The 26,739-nt window shown below is 40.3% G+C and overlaps 1 protein-coding gene across 2 annotated transcripts in view; it reads left to right on the top strand.

The window, feature by feature from the left end:
• SHROOM2 (shroom family member 2) overlaps positions 1 to 26,739 on the top strand; it is a 117,185-nt gene that overhangs the window by 75,568 nt on the left and 14,878 nt on the right. Inside the window, exons 4-6 of one of the 2 annotated variants that reach the window (XM_030960044.1) lie at positions 2,238 to 4,875; positions 6,767 to 6,870; positions 24,072 to 24,821. In XM_030960044.1, coding sequence (XP_030815904.1) covers positions 2,238 to 4,875; positions 6,767 to 6,870; positions 24,072 to 24,821 — 3,492 coding nt within the window. Of the gene's footprint in view, positions 1 to 2,234; positions 4,876 to 6,766; positions 6,871 to 24,071; positions 24,822 to 26,739 lie in introns of both variants that reach the window. The other variant, XM_030960033.1, reaches the window with a different exon arrangement.

The following is a 26,739-nucleotide window of genomic DNA, read 5'->3' as shown; positions in this document are numbered from 1 at the left end:
GCTAGAGAGCTGGAACAGTTGCTGAGAGGAGATCATTTCTGTAAGGGTCCAGGAGCAAGAAGCTCATGCCCCAGGGTTGGGAAGGGTGTGTACTGGCCAGTGTGGCCAAGGGATGGTGTTTGTAGATTATTCCTGGACTTCACCTACCCAACTTTGACCAGCAGTGTAGGTGCTTATATGAATCTGCTCTAGAACAGCCATTGAGAGAAGATTATCCTGGGATGCCAGCCAGGCTCAGGCACAACTGGCCTCTGCACTCTCTTCCATGTCAGGGTTCTCAGGAGGATTGCCCTGCTGTTTAGGACCACGGGAGGCCATGCTTTGCAGTAACATGCCATTAGAAACCTTCCTGTCCTTTAAAGTGCTTGCTGCTTCTGTTGGGTTTCCATTAGGCATTTTCTAGCAAAGCTTTGACCTCCTATGATGATATCTCTGCTTCACATTTGATACTGGCAGATTTACATGAGACCTGTAAACGGAGGCTTTCCTGCACAAGTGGCATCTTTCTTTTAATTAATGCCAGGTATCTGTTTGGATTTTATGAACTTAAAGGTCTTTTCCAACCTTAATGGTTCTGTGATCTCCTTAGTGCTCAGGGGAGTAGGAATATCAGCAATTCTTAGTAATATCTGGCTTACATTATTCTTTTACCAAAAAAATCCCAGTAATGACTACAATACTTTTTACATACAACACAGTATCAGCTTAACATGGCAATTAAGACCTTTTAAAGGATTCAGCAAGATGTTTTAAATGCTGAAAATAAATGAATGAAAGAACATAAAATCCCACAAGATGAGGCCATTGTTAGTGTATCTTATTAATAAAATGCTTTTAGAAAATAAGCATAAAGCATATCTTCTCTTATTTCATATAAGTTGCTTTTGGCCATGTTGTATAAGAAAAGTTGAAAAGGCTATAGTAATAGAGGGGAAAAAAACCAATTCTGTTAATACTGGATTCCAAAGAACTGTTGAGTTGACCTTTGCAATATTTTTTACAGAAGACCTGTATCAGTCTTGGTATTTTTTATGTGGATTAATCTAATTTCATTGCTAGCTTTCACAAGTCTCTTTACAACACAAGATTTGATAGATGCTTCATATAATTATAGCTACAGGGGAGTGGAATAAGTCTGGGATTTCTACCAAGGGGCTTTGCATGCAAAGGCAAGAATTTGAATTTGGTATACAAAAGCAGGAGGAGCTGCCAGTGAAGTTCAAAGAGGGAGATGTGATGAGAGTAATTGTCAAGACTGTCATCTCAGCATCACTGTGTTGGATTGACAGGAGGTGGGTACTGTGAGAGAGAAAACAAATGAAAGGAGGTGAAACAAAACTTATGGGGTAGGAAGGTAACAGAAGCAGCAGGGTTTTGGAATAGTGTTCTCAGCAAAAGACCTGAAGAAAGTACAGTGTCAAAGACGTTGTTTTTATAGAGGAAAGAGTGGCAGGGAGAAAGTAGTGGCAGTAAGGATTCTTGAAGGAAAGTCAGAAGTTTGTTTGGCCATGCAGAGCTTTGGCATCTCCTCCTGAAGTTTTCCTGCCAATGTTGTGGAACTGGGTGGAATGGAATGTTGTTTTAAGAGTGTCAATTTGAGAGTGGTTTGAAACAACACTGCTAAGGTGCATGTGCAGGAGGTATTTGAGACGAGTGCATTTAGTGCATTTCTGCTTAAAAGTTAAAACATCAAACAAATAGGCAGGTGTGGATGTAACTTTATTGGAGTAACTTATTGACAAGGGAATAGCATCATGGGCTGAAGAAGTTTGGAGTCATATTTCGAAGATGAAGAGAGGAAGTATGTGAGTTTAACAGCTGGAAGAATCAGGGTACCTGGAAAATAAGCTGAAAAATAAGTTGGTTTTTGTCCCGGGAAAGAGGGAGCTAATGGATCTCAAACTAAATTTTTCTAAAAGCAAAATCAGCAAAATCAACAATTTGCACAGGGATCCTTCAATGAGATAAATGCATATTACTTACTGACAAACTTACATAGGGAAGCTGAGGTAGTTACTAAGGTTTAAAGCTTTGATCAGTGGTGGAGTATAAAGTTGGAGCCCTGACTTGGTGTTCAAACTTTGTTTTGTTAGATTGTTTAGCTTTAACTGCTCTGCAGATGGATTTAACCAATATTATTAAAATGGGTGGTTATAATTATGTTGTGGCATTTTTGGACATCTTTTATATTTATTCTGACACTTTTTTTTGTTTGTTTGTTTTGTTTCCTTCAGTAGTTGTTCTTCTCATGACTTGTCAAATTCATGGGATCAGTCAAGTCTCTACCGCACTTCTGACCAATTCAGCTCTTTGGGAAGTATGGACAGCTGGGACCACACTGCCCAAGTAGCCCAGTATGGAAGACTCTCTTCTGCAAGGTCTAATAGTAGCATTGATCATCTAGGGAGCCAAAGTAAACGGGATTCAGCCTATGGATCTTTCTCCACAAGTTCTAGCACCCCTGACCACACTCTGTCCAATGCAGACACTTCTTCAACAGAGAACATGCTTTACAAAGTGGGGCCCTGGGAGACTGCTAAGCATGGAAGCAATTCTGGACAGTTTTTGAATGACAGCAGTGGAACAGAGGACAAACCTGGGTATTTGCCAGCTCCCATCCAATACGAGAACAACAAAAGTCCTAGAACAGAGGAACACCCAGATGGTAAGCTCACTAGCTCAGGAAGATCCAGTTTTGGACCTGTCTGGTATGTTCCTGATAAAAAGAGGTCTTTATCTCCTCCCCCGCCACCTCCACCTCTTCGTAGTGACAGCTTTGCTGCCACCAAGGGCCACGAGAAAGCCCAGGGCCCTGTGTACTCAGAGGGTGCCAGCACGCAGCACTTTACAGCCCTGAACCGATCGCAGCCCAGGAGTGACTGGAATTTGGAAACTGCAGAGCAGCAGCGACAGCCCTCCAGAGCATGTGACAGGAGGATCAGCAGCTCAAATTACAAATCTGATCTCAGTTCAGAACACACTTTTTCTTCAGCTGGTGACAGGTACAGTAGTAATGCAGGAACTGTGAACAAACTGCAGCCATCCTTGTCCAGCACCGACATTAGGTTTGCACAGTCTGCTTACTCTTACCACCACCAGCACCAGTACAGCGATGAAAGCACCTTTTATCACAGTGCAAGAATCTTAGCTGCACCTAAAGATCAGCAACATTACCTGTCCTACAGTGGTATTCAGGAGTTAACTACAGATCATTTTCATGGCTACAGTCCAAACCAAGCCAGTCTGCTCAACACTTCCTCTTTGAACAGTGCTGCTGAACAGAAGGTGGACAACACTGGACAAAGTCGATATTATTGTGTGACAGCAAAACAGCCTGCTCAGGGAAGCTCAAAGCCACTACAACTCAAGGATGACAGCTGGAAACCTGCATTGGGAACTGATCTGTCACTTGGACCTCATGAAAATTCTGCAGTTATTACAATGGCCCCAAACCCAAAATACTATCTACCTCAACAGTCTATTGCATCTTCAGTGACAAGGTGTGAGAACAGTAGTCATTACCCAGTGGACAGAGAGGGAGAGGCTAGGTGTGCTGTAGTAGAAGAATCTAAAAAACCTAATCATACTGAAAAATCTGGACAAAAGAAAAGCTGTGAGAACAGCTCTGAGGAAAGTGAAACTAGGCATGGTCAGCAGGAGTATGTAAAGGGCTGTGTCCTCACCACTGAAAACAGATCTGCTCAGAAAGATTTTAGGTGGGGGAAAGATGAGAGTAGCAAGATTTCTCCTCAGAGGACACCAATGTTGCACTCTTTAGCTCAGGAAGGGAAAAAACAGTCTGACAACAATGCAGAAGTGGTATCAGAACGACAGACCTCATTTGACTCTCACCTGTCTAAACAGGCACGAAGGAGTGATCGTTTTGCAACAACCCTCAGAAATGAGATCCAAATGAGAAGAGCAAAGCTGCAGAAAAGTAGAAGTACTGCTACACTAGTAGGGTCATCTGAAACAGAGGAGTGCAGTGAGACCTGGAAACCAGATTCAACAGGGAATGTCATCACGTCCCCCGACACAAACTTTACCAGCACCTACAAAGATCATCTGAAGGAAGCCCAGGCCAGGGTTCTGAGCGCAACGTCCTTCAAACGTCGGGACTTGGAGCCCAGCCCCGCTGAATACCTCCCCAGGTCACCTGAGCAGAAAACTGGTAGTTATAACTCTTCATTACTGGCTTTGGTTTCTGAAGATGCCTCTGGATTGCTTGAGGCTACACAAGCCAAACCAAATCCTACAGGGAGTGGCACTCATCACGTTTCTCGGATTGGAGCCAGGAAGAGGTTCACAACAGAGCAAAAACTGAAGTCATACTCAGAACCAGAGAAGATGAATGAGGTGGGCATGTCAGAGGATGAATGCCATGCTCATTGCCGTCCAAACATATCAGAAGAAGCCTTGGGTTCATTTGCAGACAGGTGGAAATTTTTTGAAGAAACAAGCAAGCCCGCATTTAGAAAATCATCACAGAAACCAGGTCTCCATGGTTTAGCAGAGGGACAGCCTGAGAGACCAGATAGGAAAGCACAAGAGGGAGAGGAGCTCTGGTATGAGAGAAGACATCAGGTAGCCTCTGTTGGACCTGAAGCAGCTCATGCTTCAAAAGACAGTGTCCACCATAGCAGCACCAATAGGGCTGCTGAGAGGATTGGGAAATCTGCACAGCCACAGCGCCTGGGAACCTTTGCAGAGTATGAAGCATCATGGAAGGAGCAGTGGAAGCCAGTAGAGCCAAGGGGCTCAGGAAGGTACCACTCAGCTGATAATATCCTCGATACAGGCCATGAACAGCATGGGAAATCCCAATACTCCCATGAGAGATCTAGATCATCCCCTTCCACTGATTTCTACAAACAGGTACACGTATCTTTTGCATTATCCTTTAAGTTGCCCAGTGTGGTGGAGGACAGTAGAGGAGTGGGGGGGAAAAGAGAATTTTTATGGAAATTTCCAATTTAGGAACACTATGTAATATGGTATTTGCCTTTTGTCAGTAAAGGAGTAAATGTTATAGGTATCTATCTTAAGTAAAATGAGGAAGGTTTGTGCTGCACAAGAGCACTTGGATCAAAATAATTTCTTGTGTGTTGTAATTGGATAGAAAAAAAACATGATTGATTTGCTAATACCCTCTTTTTTACAGTAGAGATTTTGAAGGTTCAAAGCAATTTTCACCCAGACACATTTTTCATTGGTGTGGTTGTATTCCCTGTTTGAATTCTCTGAAACTATGAAGAAAAGTGTTCCACATGTAAATAATATATATTTTGTCTAATTTTTATTTCCTCTTTTCTTCTAAACTTGCTTCATGCAAAATTACATAGGACTTCTGCCTGAAAAAGTTTAGAGATTACAAATATGCCTGTTAATGTTAAAGCCACAGCAACAATGAAACTGCTTAATGTTTTATGTGAGTTTGCTTGATTTAAGATGTATGCATTTATTCCTTAGAGAGATGCCAAAAGTCTGTTCAACTTGCAAGTAAATATTACATTAATTTTTAACCAAGCAGGGCCAGGCAATGGTTGGCAGGTGGCACTGGAAGTAAACAGAGAAACCAAGTCTCTTTAGTTCTCTGTTAAAAGATGCTGTTCAAGCTGCTATGAGATTGCCTGATATGTATAAGGAGTCATAGTGTGTTCAACCTGTGTTAAACTTTGCCTTCTGCAAGAATAGAATTGAAGCAAAGCAGTTGTATATTACTTCTTCTGTATTTTTCCCCTTTTAATAAAAACATTGCATACATACATACACAGTTCACCTCTGTGTGTGTGTAGACATGGAGTAGAATGAGAATAGCTCAAAGAGGAACAAAAATGTTGATCTCTAAAAGTTGTGGGCTGTCTTTCCAAAAGTTTTTTGCATCTTTAAGTTTGACAAAAGTTCTTTTTGAACTCTATGTGCAGACTTAACTATGCGGATAATTTACTAGGGTAGGGATTTGAAGCACTGAAAATATTCACCTGGAAATTACTTTGAAAATTAAATTCACTGAATTATTAAATAATTGCCTACCCAGCAGAAAAAAAAAAATCGTATAATCTATTCCCTGTATGCATTTCTGGTTTATTAGTCAGTGCTCTTAAGTTCAGTATAGGCCTCCTGGGGCAAAAAGCAGACACCTGTTTAGGCACCTGGAAAATATGGTGATAAGTGCATTGAAGATGCTTACAGCAGACTGAAGTAAATAAAGATGTTGTTTTGCATATATGATTCAGATTATTCCAGTGCTAATGTGCAATTAAATTTCCTGTAGGTTCAGTGTTTGTAATGCAAAGCTATGCTTTGGGTGGGGTTGTTTGAAGATAGGGAGATAATAATGTTCTGGAACAGCACTGTTGGTGTTTTACTGAGAAACTGTAGTACTCGCATGGGGATTCACAATCTGGTGCATACTTGCATCTCCTAAAATGTGAGCAACTCTTCTGCAACTTCTCTGCCTCTTTTTTTTTTTTTTCTGTTTTTGCCAAATGGAAGTTGCAAACGTTTATAAAAATGTTAAGCTCTTCTATGGATCAGCAAAGCAGAGCAGCAAGGCGAGCACAGCCAGGTCGGGAGTGCAGCGCAGGAGGTCACAGAGCACGCTGTACTGCTTAAAACCAAACAAGCTTAAAACATACTATGCTGTTGACTTCATGTGTATTTGAACAGAGCAAACCCACAAATAAGAGGTTCCATAATCATGGATTTTTTGGGAGTCTGTAACATGATGACTTGGTCTCTTACTTGTACTACAAACCTCTTTTAGGAAGTATCAGTTGAAGTAAGGAGGCAAGCAGAGGATTTAAAGGAAGATGGGGAGTGTATTTTCTCTAACATTAAGAAACTGGATGAGAGGAACTGCACTGTAAGGTAAGTACAGTGTTTCTTAATTTCTCTCTCTAAAAGATTAGGTTTTGACCAATCTTTTTCACAAATTTCTGTGATCTAATCTTTTCCTGACTCAAACTGCAAGTTCTGCTGTGATGATTTCAGAGCTTCTGCAGTGCCTTCTTCCCTTATTTCCTTTCTTCTGCCCAAATACTTCAATGTGCATGATAGAATTAACGTTGGGACTGAAATTTCTGGGGTCTCTAGTGTGAGCTTAAAGAAATTGTTCAGTGTTGAGCATACTATAGTTTGTTCAAGGGCAGTTGATTCTTATTTGTGTGCATGAATTATTTGTGTGATAGTTATGGAGTTTTTGGGGGTAGATGGGAGCCCTGGGGTTTCCCAAAAGAGATTTCCAGTATTATCCTTGGCAAAGACAGCATGCTGCTGAAACATAGTAGTGCTGTAAATTGGTCTTTGCTTTTCTTGTGGCTTTACAGAATACAGTACATGAATAGAAGACACTAAAATTTGTTTCACTGTTTGAAGAGCTCAGATTTTCTCTGTTAATCCATGTATTAATATATGTACAATGTTTTCGAAGGTGAGACTGTATGCACAGTGTGGTTTAAATCCATTAAATGTCTAGCATGCTGAGGGTTGTCCTCGTCCTGGTCTGATGTGGTGTAAGCAGTGATTTCAGCAATCGCTGATTCTGTGGCTGCTGAAGCCCAGCTGAGGTTGTGCACATGCTGCTGCTGCCAGGTCTGACAGCTCTGGCTTTCATAACAGAGGGAACCCATGCATAGGAAAAAAGAACCTCTGTAGGCTTTCCTCAGTTCTGTAAGTGGTATTAATACCTCAAGGGAGAGGAAATTATGAACTGTGGCAAACATACACTCTAGCTGTGACCATAAAACCTTGTAAAAAGTTGGTATTTATTTGTGGGTTCATATGATTGTATTTTGCATTGCTTATGGCTTAGCTGAAGAGACCACCCGCTATTTTTGTAGGTTTTGGTAGCCCTTTGTACTTACGGTAGCGATTCCAAAATGAGCAGCCCCGGAGGGTGGAGCGTGCGGAGGGCAGAGGGAGGCGGGCAGGAGGGGCGGGCACGCTCCGCGAGCGGCCGCGCTGCTGTGGGCGGGCAGCAGCTCCGGAGGAGTGAAATGATTCCCATGTCCCAGCGCCGAAGCCGAGGCACAAAAGCATGTGAATAATACTCCTACGCCAGCATTTTAGCAGTGTTTGTGCAGCACAATTCTTGCTTTATAATCATGGAATCCATGAAAATCACATGACTGGGCACCAGCTGCAGTAACTTTTTTTTCAGCTGGAGCCTGTTTTGACATACTATTTCAGATGTGGTGTTTGGCTATTTTTGTGCATTACAGAAGGTTTTGTGAAATCGTCTCTTTGTCTCAACATTGATATGCAGAGGCTTGATATGCCTTCTGTATTTAAAAAACTGATTAAAATCCCTCATTTGGGCATTTAATTCCTGGGTTCTGAACTACCACTGTGTGATAATGAATGACTGCCTTATGGGAAAGAATATATATTTCCGTATGCTCCTGTTTTACAAGGCATTCTTGTGCTCAAAAGGAACTGGCCTCATGGCATGGATTGATTTTCTGATTTTTGAGCTGCCCTAAAGGCATTTAGCTTTCTATTTTTAAAATCTAGCAATCTGCAAATGGCTAGCAAATCTACCTAATTCAGGGTATATTCTAGAACGTGAATAATAACCAAATCTGAGGTCTTCCTTATGGTCATATTTAATACTCTACTTTAAAATTTATGTTTGGATTAAATAGCTGGCAGCTGTTATTCTGTGCTACTGGGACCTGAGTGCTATGGTGGCCTTTGTGTTACCAAAGTCAATGTGATGGGGCTGAAACACAGGAGTGGCCCTTCTGCATTTGTGGGCATGAGATTTGGAGGAACCCAAGCTGAGAGACAGTTGTGGAGTCCCTGAGTGCTTTCTCCAGGTTAGAGACTGTCCTACACTACAGGGTGCCTCTAGTCTCCCTCCCTCAACTCCCTCCCCTCAACTCTTCAGTTGTTTTGAGAAATGAAAAAAACCATTAACTTGAAATAAACTTTGAATAGCTACCATTTACAGCTTCCCTGGTTATTTTCCTCAGAAATACAAAATGTGAGTTTTTTTAAATGCACTGACTCTAGAATGAAAAAGGGTTAGAATATTGTAACAGCAAACAGCATTTCAAAAACAAACGAAAATAGAGATGTTTGATTTTTTTTTTCTCCTGAGCATTTCGCTACAGTATTTTCTTGGCTGTTCTTTTTTAGCACACAATTGTAAAATTTAAATTAACAGTACTTTAAAAAACTGGGAGGGAGGGGAGGGGTGGTGTGTGAATGTTGAGTTGATGAAGATAATTTGTGAACCTCTTTCATCTTTGAGCTCTGTTTCTCCCCTCTGAGGCTACTGAGTGCTTCCAATGAATTCAGGTTGTTTCATCTCCCTTTTTAGAAGAGCTGCACCATGTTTTTCTGAACTGCAGTATTTAATAGTTTAGGGTATTACTTTTGTAGGGAGAGAAAATAGTGGTCCATAGCAGCCATTGTCATCTCTTATGGAAGAACCAAACCACTCTTGTTAGGAACTTACAGGGATGCAGTCATCTAACAGATGAGTATTTTTATACCAAGGAGTTGCTGTGATTCTGTGGATGTTGTTAACTTTAGGACAGCTTAAAAGCATTATACAGTTTGCTGATCTGTAAAACAAAAAAATGCTGCTTTTTTACTTTTGTTGTCCCTCTTTCTATTTCAAATTAGTTACAAAAGCTTACCTTTTTATGGATGTGAAGTCTGTGCTTCTTTAAACATGTCTCTCTTTCTGCATTTGTAAAATTACTTAAACTGATTATATAATTACCTTCCTTATAGAAGTCTCCACAATTTCTAAGCTGGAATAGACTTTGAAAAAGTTAAAGAGGGAAATGGGTGCTCTGACCAATAGTCTCTGGCTTCCTGCAGTATGACATGCACGCATAAGTCATTCTGCATCAAAAGACTCATGCTTTATGAATCTAATTCTTAAGATTGCCATCTACTAGAGATGTTTACAGCCATTGCCTTTATTTACTTTCTAAGAACATTTGACTCCCAGCTCTATTAATTTGTTACTGTGATGTCTATTAAAGTTACATAGCTTCAAAAAATGAAAAAGGCTATCTGAGATCACAGGCTGCAGAAAATATTTCAACATTTAATCGGTGTCAAGTCCAAGAGCATATGCGTGTCAAGTGTAGGACCACAGTGTGACTCAACTCTATTTAAACACTGTAAAATATTTTTCAGTGTTTTCATACCTTAGTAGTTACTCCTATTTGAGTTGAGCTCTTGAAGACAGAAGAACAGCCTTTACAATACAAAACCAAAATAAAAATAATTTCTGAATGCTTAAGTTGTCCTAAATGCCCACATATAATATTCTAGAAAAATCTTTGATAACCCAGAAACAGGAGCCTATAGACATGTTCCCAGGGTTTTTATTAGACTCTCTATAAGGAAGATTTTTCAATACCTGGTGAATATCTAAGCTCCATACTCACCAAGAGGAGCAGCAAATTATTGTGCAAGGAAAGAGGAGGACTTTCAGCAACACAGGAATATGATTGACCTTATGTCTTCTGAACTGAGTGAGATGGAAAAGAATTTAAAAATTACCAGTAGTGCATTTGTGTCTGTGTTTATTTGTATCATGCACATATGGATGTTTGTATGTATATGTATACAGACATATAAAATATATGTGTATATTGATAGTTATTTCTCATTTGTGACCATTCTAAGGGTTGCAGTTTACATATCTATGAGGACTGATTAACAGTGGGGAAAAAAACCCCAACAATACATAATACACATTTGGACAAATGAGTTTCCTCATTTCCTCAGACAATGGTAGATGGTGTAAATTATTCATTGGAAATATTCTTAGAAACTACAGTTCTTCATAACTCCAGAAATTTTAAATTCTACATTTTGTTTGGGTTTCTTTTACTGTGATGTCAAAAAAATAATAATTAATAAGGTACCAATATACAGTGTTAGGATCGGCCTAACTAGGAGCTGAGCTACTGAAATAGACTACTTGAAGCCTGAAGCCTTGGAGGTTTTTATACGTAGCAAAAGGGCCATTTCCTTAAATAGTTAACAAGAACTTTTGCAAGTATTGTGTTGCATATTTTAAACTTCTTTATTAAGAATCGTGAAGTCCTAGAATAGTTCAGTTCGTTCAGAAGGGACCTTAAATATCATCGGGTTCCAACCCTCCTGCCTAGACCAGGCTACTCAGAGCCCCATCCAGCCTGGTCATGAACACTTCCAGGGAGTCCACAGCTTCTCTGGATAACCGGCTCCAGTGCCTCACCACCCTCACAGTAAAGAGTTTCCTTCTAATACCTGATCTAAACCTGCCTCCCTCCATGTTAAGGCCATTCCCCCTTGTCCTGTCACTTCATGCCTTTGTGAAAAGTCTCTCTCCAGTTTTCTTGTAGCCCCCTTTTGGTACTGGCAGGTGCTGTAAGGTCTCCCTGGAGCCTTTTCTTCTCCACGCTGAACAGCCCCAACTCTCTCAGCTTGTCCTCAATGAGATGTTCCAGTCCTGTGGTCATAGTAGTGGCCCTCCTCTGGACACATTAAAGCAGGGCCGCATTTTTCTTCTTTTGGGAGCCCGAGAGCTGAATGCAGTAATCAAGGTGGGTTTTGCAAAAGCAGAGTAGAGGGAGAGAATTTCCCTCCCTTGACCTGCTGGCCAGACTGCTTTTGATGTAGCCATTTGGCTTTCAGAGCTGGGAGTACACGCTGACAATTCATTATTGAGCTTTTTGTCCACAAACACCCCCAAGTCTTTCTTCCCAAGCCTGGTATTGGTCCATTCTTGGCCTGAACTTCTGCTTGGGATTGCCCTGACCCAGAGGCAGAACCTGGCACTTGACCTTGTTGACCTTCCTGAGGTTACTCATCTATTGTTGTAGTTAACAGTCAAACTGTGAGTTGCTTTTCCTGACTGAACATTGCAGGACAAGTATATCTCAGGCATTGAAGACATTACCAGAGCTATGTAAACAAAATGTTTTCCCCCTTTTCTGTGTGAGGAAGAAGTAGTATGATCTTGTTCAACTGCTTCCTTAGAAATCAGTTGAAAAATTACTTTGGCAAGCATTTCATGCATGTGTTAACAGAGCTTTCTGAGAGCCTTCTCTTCTCCAGAGCTTTCTCTTCTCCAGGCTGAACAATTCCAACGCTCTCATTGTGTCTTCACAGGAGAGGTGTTCCAGCCCTCTGATCACCTCCCTGGCACTCTTCTGGACTTGTTCCAGCAGGTCCATGTCCTTAGCATTTCTTTATCATGAGATACAGATTATTAAGGCATTTCTCAGACCTTTTTTTTTGCCGGTGATGTCATTGTGTGTGACATATAGCAATGACACAGTAGAGTCTGGGCTGTTAAAAAATTTGTATTTTGTTTGAAAATGGGAAAAACCTACTGTAGCTCTTCCTGTGCATATAGAGAAGAGTGAGCATCTATTCATATATGAGAAACCCCTGTAACCTTTCATCTTCCTTAGGTTTCTGTGAATACTTGTAATTAGTACAAGTTTCACTGCCATGAACTTTCAGTGTACTGGTGTATGTGACTGACTAATAACACATACATAAATATCACACTCTGAGACAGTGGAACCTTGAATCACTGGTACATGATGGCAGCTGATGGGTGTCGATGCTTAAAGCCAGGCCAAAGGTCTACCTAGACAGGTTTTTTCCTCTATGTGAGTCAGCAGCAGATGCTTGGAAGGGCAAACAGAAAACCAGGGCAAACCAGGAGCTGTGCAGCTGGGTATCTTGTCAAGCCTCTGCTGGTTTGCCTGTCTTTGACCTTAATTTGGGGTTTTGTTTAGTTTTTCACTGAAGTACGAAGATTGTATGTTTATAGAACAGTCTGTGAAATTCAGCTTTTCCTTCTTGTGTAGCAGTAATTTCTGTTGTACGTCATTGTAAAGGTTGGTGAAGTACAGGAAAATCTCTCCTGTGGGTTACTTTGCATTTATTAAATCTGAGTAATTTCCTCATAGCAGCAACTGCTGCCACCTAGTTTTTCACCCCTTTTGTGAATCATCTATATCTAATGAGTTCTGTTGTGAATGATGTGATGAGACGAGTGAGGACTCTGTCTCATGACAGTCAAATTTTTAAGAGCCTCAGGTGAGATAAAATTTAATTTTCTAACTCATCTAAAAATCCAGTCTCTGTCATCCAGATCACTCTTGTCCCTATGTGTAGTTACTCTTTCTAAGATTGGTAGTGCATCCAAGACATATCTTTTCTACACATGCCCAAATTATTCTTTGTCAATTTTACTCCTTAGTGCAGCTGCTGAATCTCTTAATAAAATTTCTACTTTTTTGCTTATTTCAGATGTTAAGTTTATGATTCTGAAGTTCTCCAGATTCATAATGAGATTTTTTTTATTCTTGCTCTCTTTCCCTCATTCATTCTCTTCAGCACCCTCATACCTTCCATCCCCCAACACTGAGTGTGTCACCATGCTCGAGCAGCTGCCCGAGTATCAGAGGAGTGGGTAGCTGTGCATCACAGATCCCAGTTCAGCAATTTACTGTGGAAGATTTGGGTGATTGTCATATGGCCCAGGTAGCTTATGACTACCCACTCCTAATGCTGTGCAGCATCTGAGAATAGTTCCTGCAAAGGCTGTTCTTTGCTTGTGGAGTTGTGAAGAGGAGACCATGTCCATTTTTTGCTGCAGCCTTATTTTCTTTGTATTCTTACTCCTGTACTTTCATCCCTACAGTCTGTTTGGCAGATATCCATGGTTGAAGAAGTGCTTTTTTTTCCCTATTTTTTTTAATCCTAACACCCCTAAGGATTTGTATCTCAGCTTTTGTTTTAAAATTTCTTTATTTTCCATATTTTGCTTATGCATCTGCTTTGCTAGGTTAGTTCTGGATTTTCCTCATTTGAGTAGGACCTAAGTTCTCTGGTGGATGTTCCTTTTAATTGCTATTTAATTCAACCTTTGGAGGGGGTAGAGAGGGGGAAGGAAGAAGTTGGGTGTTTCAGTAGGTGTTACACATTTCTTCTGAGTTTCATATATTGTATCTTCAGTTGCATGTTATCTCTTAGCATTATACCATCTGATTTGTTCTCTAAAAAAATATTCATATCATGTATGTCCTTTTCAAAATTAAATACCACTGTGTGGATTCTTAATCTTTCAAAAACAATCTCTCTAAATGCATATGGCCACTGGCACAGGGTAGGTCTTCAAATAGAAAAGTTTTGAACCAGATTCTTCCCATGCCTCAGGATCAAGGCAGAAGTTGCATGATAAATTGTCCCACTTGTAGTCTTTTTCTTCCTCTTGTTGTCCATTTAAAAACTTCCAGGCTAGGTGAGCTGAGAGATGTGTGGGCATCTTCATAAGCATCACAAATGCATTATTTTGGGATTTGGAGGTTGGTTGTGGCTAAATAAATTGTTAAAACTTGCAGGCTCCTGCCACTGCCTCCCCATTCCTCACCCTCCTGGCAGCCAGCAGCTGTCAGGTGTGCGTCCTGCAGATCACTGAGATGCTCCACTCGGGCTCACCAGCAGCTCATTAAATGGGTGCTGGACTGCCTCCAAAACCTGTGCTTGGTTTACACTACTACAGTTGTACAGCCCTGTTTCTCCCCCATCCAATTTGTGCATTCTCCACACCCTTGAAAATGTGGACTCTCCCTCTACCTTTATTAGGTGAACTTTGAATCCCTGTTTCTAAACTTGAGGGTGGCTATCCTATTTAATATATCCCCTTTTTTCTACTTGCAGTTTTTTGCTACCAAGTAAAGTTATTTTTGCTTTAATTGCTCCTGGCACATCTGTTCTCCTCCCTATGCATGCAGTGACAGCTAGGGGTATGTGAGGCCATCATGGGCTGATAAAAGGAAGTGTTGGAGGGTGGTTTCTTCTTATGGAAAGTTTCCTCCCCTGCCCCTAAAGGTGTTACCAAGCATGAGTAACTGGAAGAAGTCCTAAACATTATTCTGAACTTGAGTGTGAGTGAAAGAACACACAAAAGTGTTTGTGGAGAGAGAAACAGAGATAAATTTGTACACATTAGTTCATTTTTGTATTCTGGTTTGATCTTACTGCTTTTCCTGGAAATAGAATTGGAATGAAAACCATCTAAAGACATTTTTCATTGCATTGCTTGAAATTCAGCTATCTTCATGTAGCCCTGTTGAGTATGGAGATTTAGAGCTAATGTAAGATATAGTCTCCTGTGGTTAAAGTCATAAATGCATCATGTGCTGATGCATTGTAGATTTTATTTTCCCTTAAGTTACTTGATGAAAAGCATAATTGGAAATAGGTGACTGATTTGTCTCCTCACTGTAGCAATTCATGCATTTCTGACATATGGAGTGGCTTTATGGTGTTCTGGTACTAAAAGCTAGCCTGTGCAATGTTCACTTTCTGCTATAAGCCCTTAGGCAACATGGTTATGGTTTGCTGTCACGCAGGAGATTGTTTATATCAGTAAATGTGAGTGAAGTTTTGTGCTAAGAAGTAATGTGGCAGCTATAGCTTCCATTTCTCTGCATGGACCAGACAGACTTGCTGCAGTCTGTTAACCAGTTGTATTGTAGTATGTAAACTGGAGATTTTTCTTGAAGTCATTCTTACTCTCTACTGAAATCAAATAGGCAGAAAAATTTTAGGGGAGGTTATTTACTGAATATCTAGCTGCTCTATGTGGTTTTGTGTGCAGTTTAAATAACATTTTCCTGTTAAAATGGTCATCTTTAAAATTATCTTTTCATACTTATTAAAGCCTTATCCACAACTTTTCTATTAAGTCTTTAATGTGTTCTTGTAGATAAATTGAAAGGAGCTTGAGCTTTGCTCTGATGAAAGCCATGATGCCTTCTAAAGATGGAGCGTGGGGGTGGCAATGTGCTCATGCAGCATGAAAGCATTCAGTTCTTTCCCTGCAGAATCTCCTGCAAGAGAGGGCGCCTGTGCACACAACACATGCAAAAAAATTCAGGCTGGAGGGCTGTTGATGAACACTCTCCTCTAGAATTAGACTTGGTTATTTGAGTGTTGTTCAGAAAGGAACCTAGTGACACACTGATCTTTTAAAATCATTGTAAATAGTTAAAACTTGCAGAGCTGTAGTTGTGGAAATGCAGATCATGATTTTCACAAATGAAAACCCTTAAAAAATTAGAGGACTTTTTAGTTTTGTTTTATTTTTTTTTAATAAGCAAATCCAGGAGGTGGGGGTGGGGGAAAGGAAAAGCTTTGAAGTCTCTGAGATCTTTTCCCTGAGGTCAGAAGTTTCTGGTGATGTAACATAAAATACAGACTAAGCCTTCACTTATCAAGGTTAAAGTTGACAGAGCTTGTATGAACTTGTCAATCATAGGAAGCAGGCAAAAACAAGCCAGCTGTTGTAAGGCATGGCTTTGAAAATCCTCTGTGTTACAGTAAATGAGACGCAGAGGTTGAGACAGATTCAGTTCTGCAAGGCTTTCAAACTGGCTGGCACATTTGCAAGGATGTAAAGCTCACATATCCAGTATATGGGTAAAAAGCTGTAAATTCTGGTAAGATTGTCTTGTCTTTAGTGTTAAAGCATGAAAGAAATGGCTTGAGGTGTGTGCCTTATTTACCATTTTTTGTCAGTCGTGAACAGAAATTTGCAGTGTTAATTCATACAGTATTTCTTTTGTTCTTCAGGTCTTTGAGAATAGGCTGCATCTTCTGCCTCTATCAGCAAAAGCTACAGTAGCAAATTAGCAATGATGCAATGTTTGGTACAGAATTTTATGTTGCTTAGTGCAATCGACTGCCCTGTTTGCTGATGGGTTGGGAGAATAGGGGGAAAACGTGAGTTAATTCCAGCTAAGATGCTCTGTGTGCATATGCTCGCACACACGTGCTGTTTTTAGCAGCTTTTGTTTTCACAGTTGGCATCATGCACACTGGAATTAGAAGGCAGTGCCTTTGGAAAATACTTGTTTTCTGGACTGAGGGCTGCAGTGCCGTTGTTGTGGCTCAGGGTGCCAGGCTCAGGGTTCCTCTCGGCTAGGGGTGGTGCGAGAGCTTTTCATCTTGTTATTTGCCTGGCAAGCCTGTTACTGTGAGTACAGGCTTGCACAGAGACCTTTCCACAGCAGCAGGAGCTGTTAGCTGGGAGTGTAAGAGAATTGGATGTGACTAGCAGAAGCAAACGGGTGAGTGTGGCTCAGAGTGAAAAGGTGGCTATTGAAATGTGTGCATGCTAATTAATTTAAATAACTGATTTAGGATTTTTTTTCCTTTAGAGATGAGCTAGCTATGTGTTCTTTTTTGGTGAGAGAATGCCTGTGAATCCCAGGTGACCTAGTTGTTATTCACAAAGTGTTTCATTTTATAGCTTGTCTTCTGTTACCTAATTCTTGTTCAGCTGCAAGCAGCTGTTTTCAGTAGTAATAGCAACAAGAAAATAGCAACAGCATTATCAGGACAAAAAAGTCTAAATGGAAAAAAAAATCAAAGGAGTGGCAACTGGAATGTAGGGGTTTTTTTAGTAAATTGACAAAACAATCATTCTTCTTTGAGCTTTTTTTTAATGTGACTGTGATTTCCTTGTTAGCAGTGTTGGAAAATATTGTCTTTTGTCTCTGCAATGGTTGCCATTTGTGTAATATGATGGTTCTTGTTATACTGTTGGGATATTCTGATGATTGAATTCAGTGTGTAAGTACTGAACACATTAACTGGCTGACTTGAGTAGAAGTAATTTTAATTCCATGCAGGTAATCCCCTGTGTGCTAGGAGAGTCATGCAATAAATAAAGCAATAAGAATGCAGCCGTAAAAATTACCTTTTATTGTTTATTTTTGATGTGCAGCAGAATGGAGGAGGGGCTTTTGTTTTCTGAACTAAGGAAAGGAAAGCATCTCTCCCCCTGCCCTTTTCCACAAGATTCTTCCCTTGTGCTGCTGTAAGAAATATAATTTTAATCAGATTTTATTTTTGTTATGGGCCTGTGTCTTTTGCTTTTACCCATGACTGGCCTACATTCATCCATCAATATAACTTTGTCTATTTACTGCAGAATTGGAGTGGATATGTTCTTTGTTATTTATTTCTGATTTTCATGGGGAAAGAGGTAACATTTTTAGAGAGGCAGAATGAGATAGGAAAACTCATTGCATTGTGTATCTTGCCATGCAGGCAGGACAGGAGAGAAATTCTGGTGGGATCGATGAACTGGCAAGAAGTGTTTGTTATTGTATTTCATTCTGTGATAAAGCCAGGTGATAATGCAAGAGTTGTTAAGGTAGAGTGACATTTTGCTTTATCACATTGGATGCAACAACTAAGCTGTATTTAGTGTGACTGACTAAACAGCTGCCATTGAGGCACAGATAATGTTAACAGGCTTTCAGAGACAGAATTGAAGAACCAGCACTTGCACCATGATAAACAGGTTGTAGTGTACCAGTGATGTGCTGTGGGATATACTTTGTGAAATATCTTGCTAGTTTTGTACCTTCAGTTGTCTTCTGACAGGCCTTTTTTTTTTCCCTTGAGAGAGAGAAAGCATTCTCTCATCATTCAGTATTCATTATTCTTTTCATCTTAACATGTGTTTTGGTTTTAGGACCGTTTGCTTCAGTAGTGCTTCTTGGATGCTAGTTGCCATCATCCGTCTCTTCAGACCAAGGCAGTGGAGAGCTCTGATTCTTTGTAATGGCTTGTATGCTGTGCCTCTTCATGGCATGACTCTTAGGGTACAGCCATCATGGTTCTTTAGAGGGTTCTTTATTCTCTGCATTTATCTTCTAAGATTTCTAAGTACTTTCATAAAGCTCTCATATAGCATCTTTGGAATATGTTTTATTGTTGCTGTCTGATGGATAGTGTGTGCTGTACTGACTCAGTAGTGAAAGCAGATGGAGAGTTCATCAGAAAAATGAGCCACTGGTGAAATAATTGCCCTGGTATTGCATGTCCAAACTGTGTTATTGTGTTGTCAGTGTCTCCTGAGTATTCCAATAGTAAAACCAGTTTAAGGGTTTAAGTGGTCCTGGACCCTCTAAAAAAAAAGGATATCGGACTCTGATGAGGATTGAGATAAATAATAGAAGGGAGACATCTCTGTGCAAGTGAAGTCCTGAGTCAAGTTGTAGTCCACAGAGAACTCAGATTTCATTCTAAGTTGACTAAACTTGGTTGGCTTGATGGTTGTCTAAACAGGTATCTTGTGAGACCTGTGATAGCCTAGCATATCCCACTTGGCTTCCACCTACCTTCTTTTAGGGGAGCTGATGCTTTTGAACCTTTAAAGTTTCTGAAATAATAGAAGGCACCCATCATGCATTAGTTAGTGCTTATCAATATGGATTAAAATGTGGCATTAGATGGCAAAATTTTTCCTGAATTTCCAACAGTCTTGGAAGCCCCATTCTAACTTCATAGCATTGTGTTGTCTCAAGCAGAACTATACTGGATAGAAGAAACTACCCTTTATTTGTGGATTATTGCAGAAGTGCTTTTGGATCCCAGTGTGCCATGTGCCAGAAAAATACACAATGAAAACATAGTTTCAGCACATGAAGTTCATAGCTTAAAAAGTATTGGCAAGAGCTGTGCCTATAAACAGGATTTTGTCATATGCAAAGACAGTATTTCCCAATTGCTTTAAGCCACATAATTATCTATTTCAAGCCAGGTCAGGTCCTTGATCTAGTTTTCTGGGAGGCTGTACAATTCCTACTGCTAGTATGCTGGAAAGAGCAGGAAGACAAAGCTCAAAGTGTCTAAGAAGGAGACTGCCTCTTCCGGCAGAGTATCTGCATATGGTCGCTTTAAAGGGACTGCAAAACTGTGGCCTTGATTTTGAGAGTGTTTGTTTTTGTAGGAGGAGGACTTTTATGGTAGAATCATACTCAGGTATGAAGGCCTTTTTCCAATATAGCTTGTAGTTCTTGAGAAGGAATTTAAATTAAATCAGAAACAGCCACTCCATTTGCTCTCCTTTGCCAGTGAGTTAGTGCAGGACATATCATTGGTTACATAACTGTGCTTATGTTTTATGGTGAAACTTTTGCACACAGTTCAGGTCTTTAATGAATGATACATTTTTCAAATGTTGGCTGATGCATTTTTGCAAAGCTTATCTAGTCTGGGATTTTGAAGTTGGAGCGTCTCGTGGCACTGTTTGGGTTGGCCTGAAGTGTTCTCAAGAAACTGTAAATCAGACAGATAAAAATCAAACACACTGAGCTTATTGAAATCACTTTCATTTATTGAGATACAACATTGGATCAGATCATTCTATCTCTCTATCCAGATTTAGTCAAGTCTTGAATATGGGGCAAATGAAGAAAGTTATTTGGAGTTGTTTTTTATGGCAACCAAAAATGTTATTCTTCTGATAGGCATATATACATAATGATTCATTTTTGTAAATGCTCAGTGACTGCACTGGCAGGCTTCAGGTTAATGTGTGTGTATATGTATATGGTTTAACCTTCATGCAAGAGCTCACATTACTGTTACTTGTCTCTGGTTTGTTGGAATAGCCTGTTGTATTATTGCTCGGGGGACTGGAGGTGTCCAGGCTGGGGATGAGACCTGGGAGGTTTTTGCCCAGCTTATTCTTTGCGTGGCCTTTACATTTCAGTCTTGAGTGTGTATGCCCCAAGCTAATGGGGCCAGAAGGAAACTGGGAGAGGTACTTGTCCATTTAGGTAGAAAGTACTTTGTGCCAGTATGGAGATCCACATTCCCACCCCCACTGCAGTAAGTGATGCTGGTGTGGCTGTGGCCACTGGGAAAGTGCAAGACAGAGCAGAGCTCCTCCTGCATTCACTGATGAGTGCTCAGCCTCTTGTCTCTCTACACAGATCCCCTCTGGGAATGCTGAGCCCTCTGCTAAATGAGAGCTTCTCAAAAATGTGAAGGGCTGGTTTGTGTAATGAAGCAATTCCTTCTTTTCAGTCAGAAGCCTACATTGGTTTTCTGCCTCCTGCCATTTAGATATGAAAGCTCCTACAGCAAAATACTTAAAAAATGCAGTAGAAAAGACTCGTGTTAGACTCCTGTACTAGACTCACTCTTGCTGAATACTACTTTGTAGCAATAACATAAGACTCTTAATTACACTTCCTTTGCAGCTGGGGTTAAGTGACTGGTGTAAGTTGCCTGGCAGTGAAAGCTGTAATGTGCCGTGCTGGCGTGGGGAATGTGTGTGAGCTTTCCCAGTTCTGTTGTCTCAGCAAGGCTCCTGCAACTGGGGTAATTGGGGCATTGTATTATGGGGGTGGGGGAGCTTTGGGTTTGAAGATAGCGAAGAGTTTAATGTTTTTGATGTTGGCTGGTTTGTTATCTAGAATGAAAATAGTAATTAAGTCAATAGTCATGTTTTCAGATGATTTAAAACTGTTCTGTCTCTCACTTTGTGATGTTTGGTTATAAATGATGAGTTCCTTTCAGTGGTATGTTATCTTTGCATAATCCTATGGGCCTCATTTCCAAACCAGCTGTGTTCTGGGCAGATTATTACATAATGCACTGACAAATAACAAGCAGTTTAATGGACTTCTCAGTATTGATAATAATGTAACACCTTTGCAGGTTCTTGCCACTGTGTTCTCCTGGGGCTTGAAGCTTGTTTTCTTTTCCTCCTTTCTGAACAGTAAGCTTACATCTCTCCAAAATAATGTGATGAGCATGTTTTGCATGAAGATGCACTCACACTGAATGCAATTTAGCTTCAGTTTTGAATGTAGCCACCACCTCTGCTCAGACCCATTTTGTGTGGTGCTGCAAAATTTTTTATTAATTTGTGGAAGCTGTATGAAGTAATGTGTGTAATCTCTGAATTTTATCTCCATGTTTGCAAATATGGCATCTCCTAAATTTCTCTCTTCTGTAATTCTTTATGTACTTTTGCTCAGTTTTGGAAAGTGACAGGACTGCTAGAGCATTCATTATTTTTGAGCCAGATAAATATATAAATATACACCAATATATTGGTTACATGTTTTGGATATGCAGATGTGTCAGGTTGGTGGTGTTCTCTGTCCTGTTTGCTTCCACCAGCACTCCCAATCCCTATGTGCATGCCAAGTTCATGGTGTATTTTGCAAACTGGCTGAGGTAATGCATGTAATTGCTGTCTTCGCAACATTTTGTGTCATACCCTGGATTTTTCTGTGCACCTGAGAGCATCTGTTGCACTGGTTTTTGTTGTGGCTTATGGATGTGAAGGTGAATTGGGAGGCCTGAAGAGCTTTTGCACGGGTTAACAAGGAGAAAATTGTGCTGTTCATGGGTTATCTAGACAATGAAAAATGCTGGTTTAAGCACAGTATTTCACATGTAAGGCCTGCAGTCTTCATTTGGTAAATATCTCTATTAAAATTAGTGGATCTATTTACAGGCCTGGTTCTGCTTACATTGAACTCGCTAGGGAAAATGAGCTGACTTTTGAGATGTCATGTAGCCAAACCTGAATAGTGTTGGTCTTCTGGGCCTTTTGTATAATTTTCTACTTCACAAAACTGTCTTTCATCTACTGTTAAAGGAGGAGTCAATAAATACTGTTTTGTAAATCAGAATTGACTCTGAATATGTCAGACAACTTGAAGTTGTCTGAACCGACTAATCTTAGGTGAGAGCAATATGAAGAGACTTGAATGTCAACAACATTAATCTCATTCATGTTAAATTTAAAATTTACTGGTTAAAGTTGAATTTTAAGGTTTAGCACTTCACATGAGAGAGAGAGAAAGACTGTGTATGTGACTTTTCAGGAATCCACATCTAATCAGTCATCTTTCCATAATACTTAATTTTAAATATTTGTTTTAATTTAATTAAAATAGAAATGCAGTGTGTAATTTTTTTTCTTCTTGAATTTACAACAGACTTTAATAGTTATTTCATGTATGTGCTTTTATCTCAAATTTTGTTTTCCTACACACTGGTGTTAACTGCCTATAGACAATCTCAAAATTGGTACAGTGATGTTAATAACACGTTTACATTGAAAAATTCAACTAAACTTTATTTTACAAATGGGCTGGGAAAGATGCCTCTTTGAGAGTCACCTCAAAAGAAGGCTTGGGCAGTGGATCACTACAGGATTACTATTTAAAAATACAGAGACCAGCACTGTCAGTAGCATAATTTACATTAGTAACTCTCTGAAGCCTTTAACTTCTTTGTTGCAGCTTGTTTTCTAAGCTCATAATGTCTCTTCAGCCTCCTTTAAAGCAGAGGGCAAACCAGTCTCCTCTTGGGGCTCCAGAGGTACTTTCTCCTGCCTTCTGCTCCTTCCCCACTTTGTCTTTATCTGGTGAGCACAAATGTTCTACGTGTCGTGCGGCAAAGGACAAGCCTGGAACTGGAAAAGGCTGTTTCGTCACTATAGAGAGAGTGTGAAACTGGAATAAACTCAAAATCTGTTAGGATAAGATAAGGCCTTTTTGGCCATTGTTTGTCATTTGTACTGACAGGGCAAAAGAAGTTCAACCTTAAAATAAGTCTGACCAGAAAATAAATTTCTAAATTTTCTTTTCCGCCTTAATTCAGGAGATAGTGATTTTCCCCAATTTTTTAGCTTCAGCAAACATTTTGTTTGCTCTCATTTCATTTTTCAGCAGACACACAAAAATTCAACCTCCAGATTGATAATTAAAGTTCCTGGTATTCAGTTCACATTTTAAAATGTTACTGAAGTATTATTGCACCCAGATAAGAAACGTGTTTCACACACTTTGTTACTGACTTTGGAGCAAGAAGAGAATTAAATTGTAAATTTTTTTAGAATTAAGTTTTTAGAATTAAACAAAACTGGAGACAGTTTTGTTTTCTACCAACATTTGGCTGTTTGGCTGTGCATTTAACTAAGCTGTGCAAGTGCAGCGCCTTGGGTTACCCAGAGGTTGTGTCGTGTCCTGTGGCGCTCCATACCCTAATTTAGCCTGACATTATGTTTTGACTCATCGCGTTAGATTAAGTACACCATGTGTGCCTATACATGAGAGGATGTTTTTGTGCTGTACAGTTACCATAGACTGGAGGAGTTGGTGTTCAGTGTTGGATGTGATCTCAGTGTTCAAGCTTCCTGGGTTGGTGCATTGGCCTTGCACCGAAATAAATAAATCAGCAGCATACTAAAAGCATGTTCTTTTCTCTAGGCAAGCTGACACAAGGGTCCTGAGGGAAAGCCCACAAGAGAAGAGAGATCACCTGGACCAGAATTTAGGCCACAAGTGGAAGTCTTCTGTCAGACCTTTGCACGTGCAAGAACCTACAGTTCTGCCTCACGAGAGTCGGGGCAGGTCTGGGACATTGCCTAGTGACTACCGGTACTCTCAGGAAAATGTGAATGAGAAGAGCAAGGATTGTAGCCTGCCTCACCTGCCCTGCTCTGAGCCACAGACCTCTAAAGAGAACCACTCCTGTCAGTCCTCGGGCAAAGGAGAGGAAAACCATAGAACAGAGCCAGTGCCGCTGAACAAGAAGCGTGGACCTGCTCCTCAGAGGCCACCACCACCTAAAAGAGACAAATACAGGCGACCAGATATTTCTGCACCGCCCCTCGGCACCTCTTCTGAATCCCTGCTGGGAGCACCTGGCCAGCCCTTCCTGTCCTCATCCCCCAGCTCTGCCCAAGTCTTTGCCAGTCAATCCTCTCTCTGTCAGAGCCCTGCAGCTTTCAATGGAAAACTGAAGAGTGCTAATCCACAGCAGCTCCAGCAAGTGTCATCCACAGAGAATGTTTGTCAGCACTTAGAAGAAAAAACACACCTTAAGTCAGAGTCTACCAAGTATCGATATCTTCAGAAACCTGGCATGGAGTCATCAAGGTCCCCTTCTCCCCAGTTTGCACCACAGAAGCTCACTGATAAGCCTCCTGTGTCCCTACAGGATGAGAACCCAGCCAGGTACTAGATGTAACTCCTCTACTATTTTATTAACACTTCTTGCCCAGTTAGATGTTATTATTGATTGTCTCTTCATTTTCTTTACACATTCTTCAAGTTCATTAAGCATTGAGCCATTGCAGCATATTTTAGAGACCACAGACTTGTGTGAAATTCCTTTTGGTACCATTAATGTCCTTCAGCTGGTCTGTGGTTTCTTTTAGTTGACTTGTGCTGCCCAGGTGTTACACCTGGTAGTTAGCAGAAAATGAAAGGGGAGGGTTCTAAGGGATTTTCCTCTGAAAGTACAGGCAAAGTCAGAAAAGTCCCTGTCATCATCTCCCCTACCTGAGTCTGTATATAAACATGAATCAGTGTAGGGAGGGACAAAGCAGATGTGGGAAGGGAAGCTGGATCCTTTGTGAGAACATCTGTTTTGAAAACACACAGAGCAATATACACTTGCCAAATCATGACTGGTTTTATGTTGCTTTTACAGTGAAATGTGGCACTTCAGGGTGTCTGTGGAGAGGTCCTCAACACTTTATGTTGACAAGGACTGAACACTCAGTAGGAGATTGTCAGTCGTTTCCCAGGGTAGATAATCTCAGAATTAGACAACTGACTGAAATTAATGGATTGCTGTGTCTGTCATATGCTGCTAACATCATAAAAGGTTATTCTACCACAAGATAACACACTCTTCCAGGAAGCTCAGGAATCTTGGTTTTCATAAATCCTTCAGCACTGTAATTCATGGTTAAAGAATGAAAACAAAATCTCTAAATTCTTGCAGAGGTTGCTTCTCTGAGCAAAAGCAGTTGGCATGGCTTTTCTCTACTCTAATGTAAATGGTTGAACAAACTGAGGCTGTTTTCCATTTTGCCTCATTACATGAAAACATAAATCACTTTTATTCCTAAATAAGCTTCAGTGTTTTTCCTCTTACAACTGGAGGAAAAAATGAGGTTTCATTCTGCTGTGTTTTTAACATGAAGTAATAATATAATTTACAATTAAAAGTGCAATATGTCATATGAACCCTAGAATCCATGTGCTAAGGTAGATGACAATAATGACTTCCTTAATATTTTGCTTTGACTTCCTTAATGTAGTACTTTATGAACAGATACGAAGGATGTGTAGAAAGGCAATTGTATTTGTCCTTCCTTTTTGCTAAGCTTTAATATTGAAATGAGCACTGAGGTGTGCCTAATTATATGCCCATATCTGAAAGATGAAATACTTACCCTGAGAATCTTTTGCTAACATTTAAAATTCTTAGGCCCAGACAGCTCTTGTTTGTACACAATGTATTGTCCCGAGTTAATAATTAAATTACTCACTAAAACAGGTTTGGCCAAAAAAGCACAAGTGTGGTGGCCATACCTCAGAACTTTTGATATGGTGTTTATTTCATATGAATAAAATATGTTAAGGAGGTTTATCTTAATACATAGTTAATCAGATTTGGCTTATTATTTCTATTGGCTCCTTGCGTAGAAGTGTTTGGACATGGCCACTTTGTATGCTGGAGGCAACTGATGTTTGATGGTGTTAGCTTATAGCTTTTGTACTCTTTTAAGAGAAATGTCTTGTGTGTGCAGGGTTTCCCAGAGTGATTTAGGTAGAATAATGTGCGTGGGGCAAACACACACATTACTGTGTGCTGTACTGATGGTGTACTGTACACTGATGGTGTACACAGCTCAGCTATTGCCAAAAACAGCTGTTCAGCAGCAGCAAAGCTGAAAAGAGTGCATCCATAGATTTCCAGTAAACCTAAACTCAAGTCAAGGAGGGACATTTTGTGGTTGGGTTAAGCTTTGGAATGTCCATAAGCAGAGTTGCTGCAAGTCAAAATTTCATGCTGCCTTTCCACAGATGGAAAAGCTTCAGAAATCAGCAGGGTAGTGATTGCAGAAACAGAATTTTTGAA

The sequence above is a fragment of the Camarhynchus parvulus genome, chromosome 1, assembly GCF_901933205.1.
Source record: "Camarhynchus parvulus chromosome 1, STF_HiC, whole genome shotgun sequence".
Taxonomy (NCBI): domain Eukaryota; kingdom Metazoa; phylum Chordata; class Aves; order Passeriformes; family Thraupidae; genus Camarhynchus; species Camarhynchus parvulus.
Note: the sequence above shows the minus strand (reverse complement) of the source record. Positions and strands in the feature narration are given on the sequence as shown.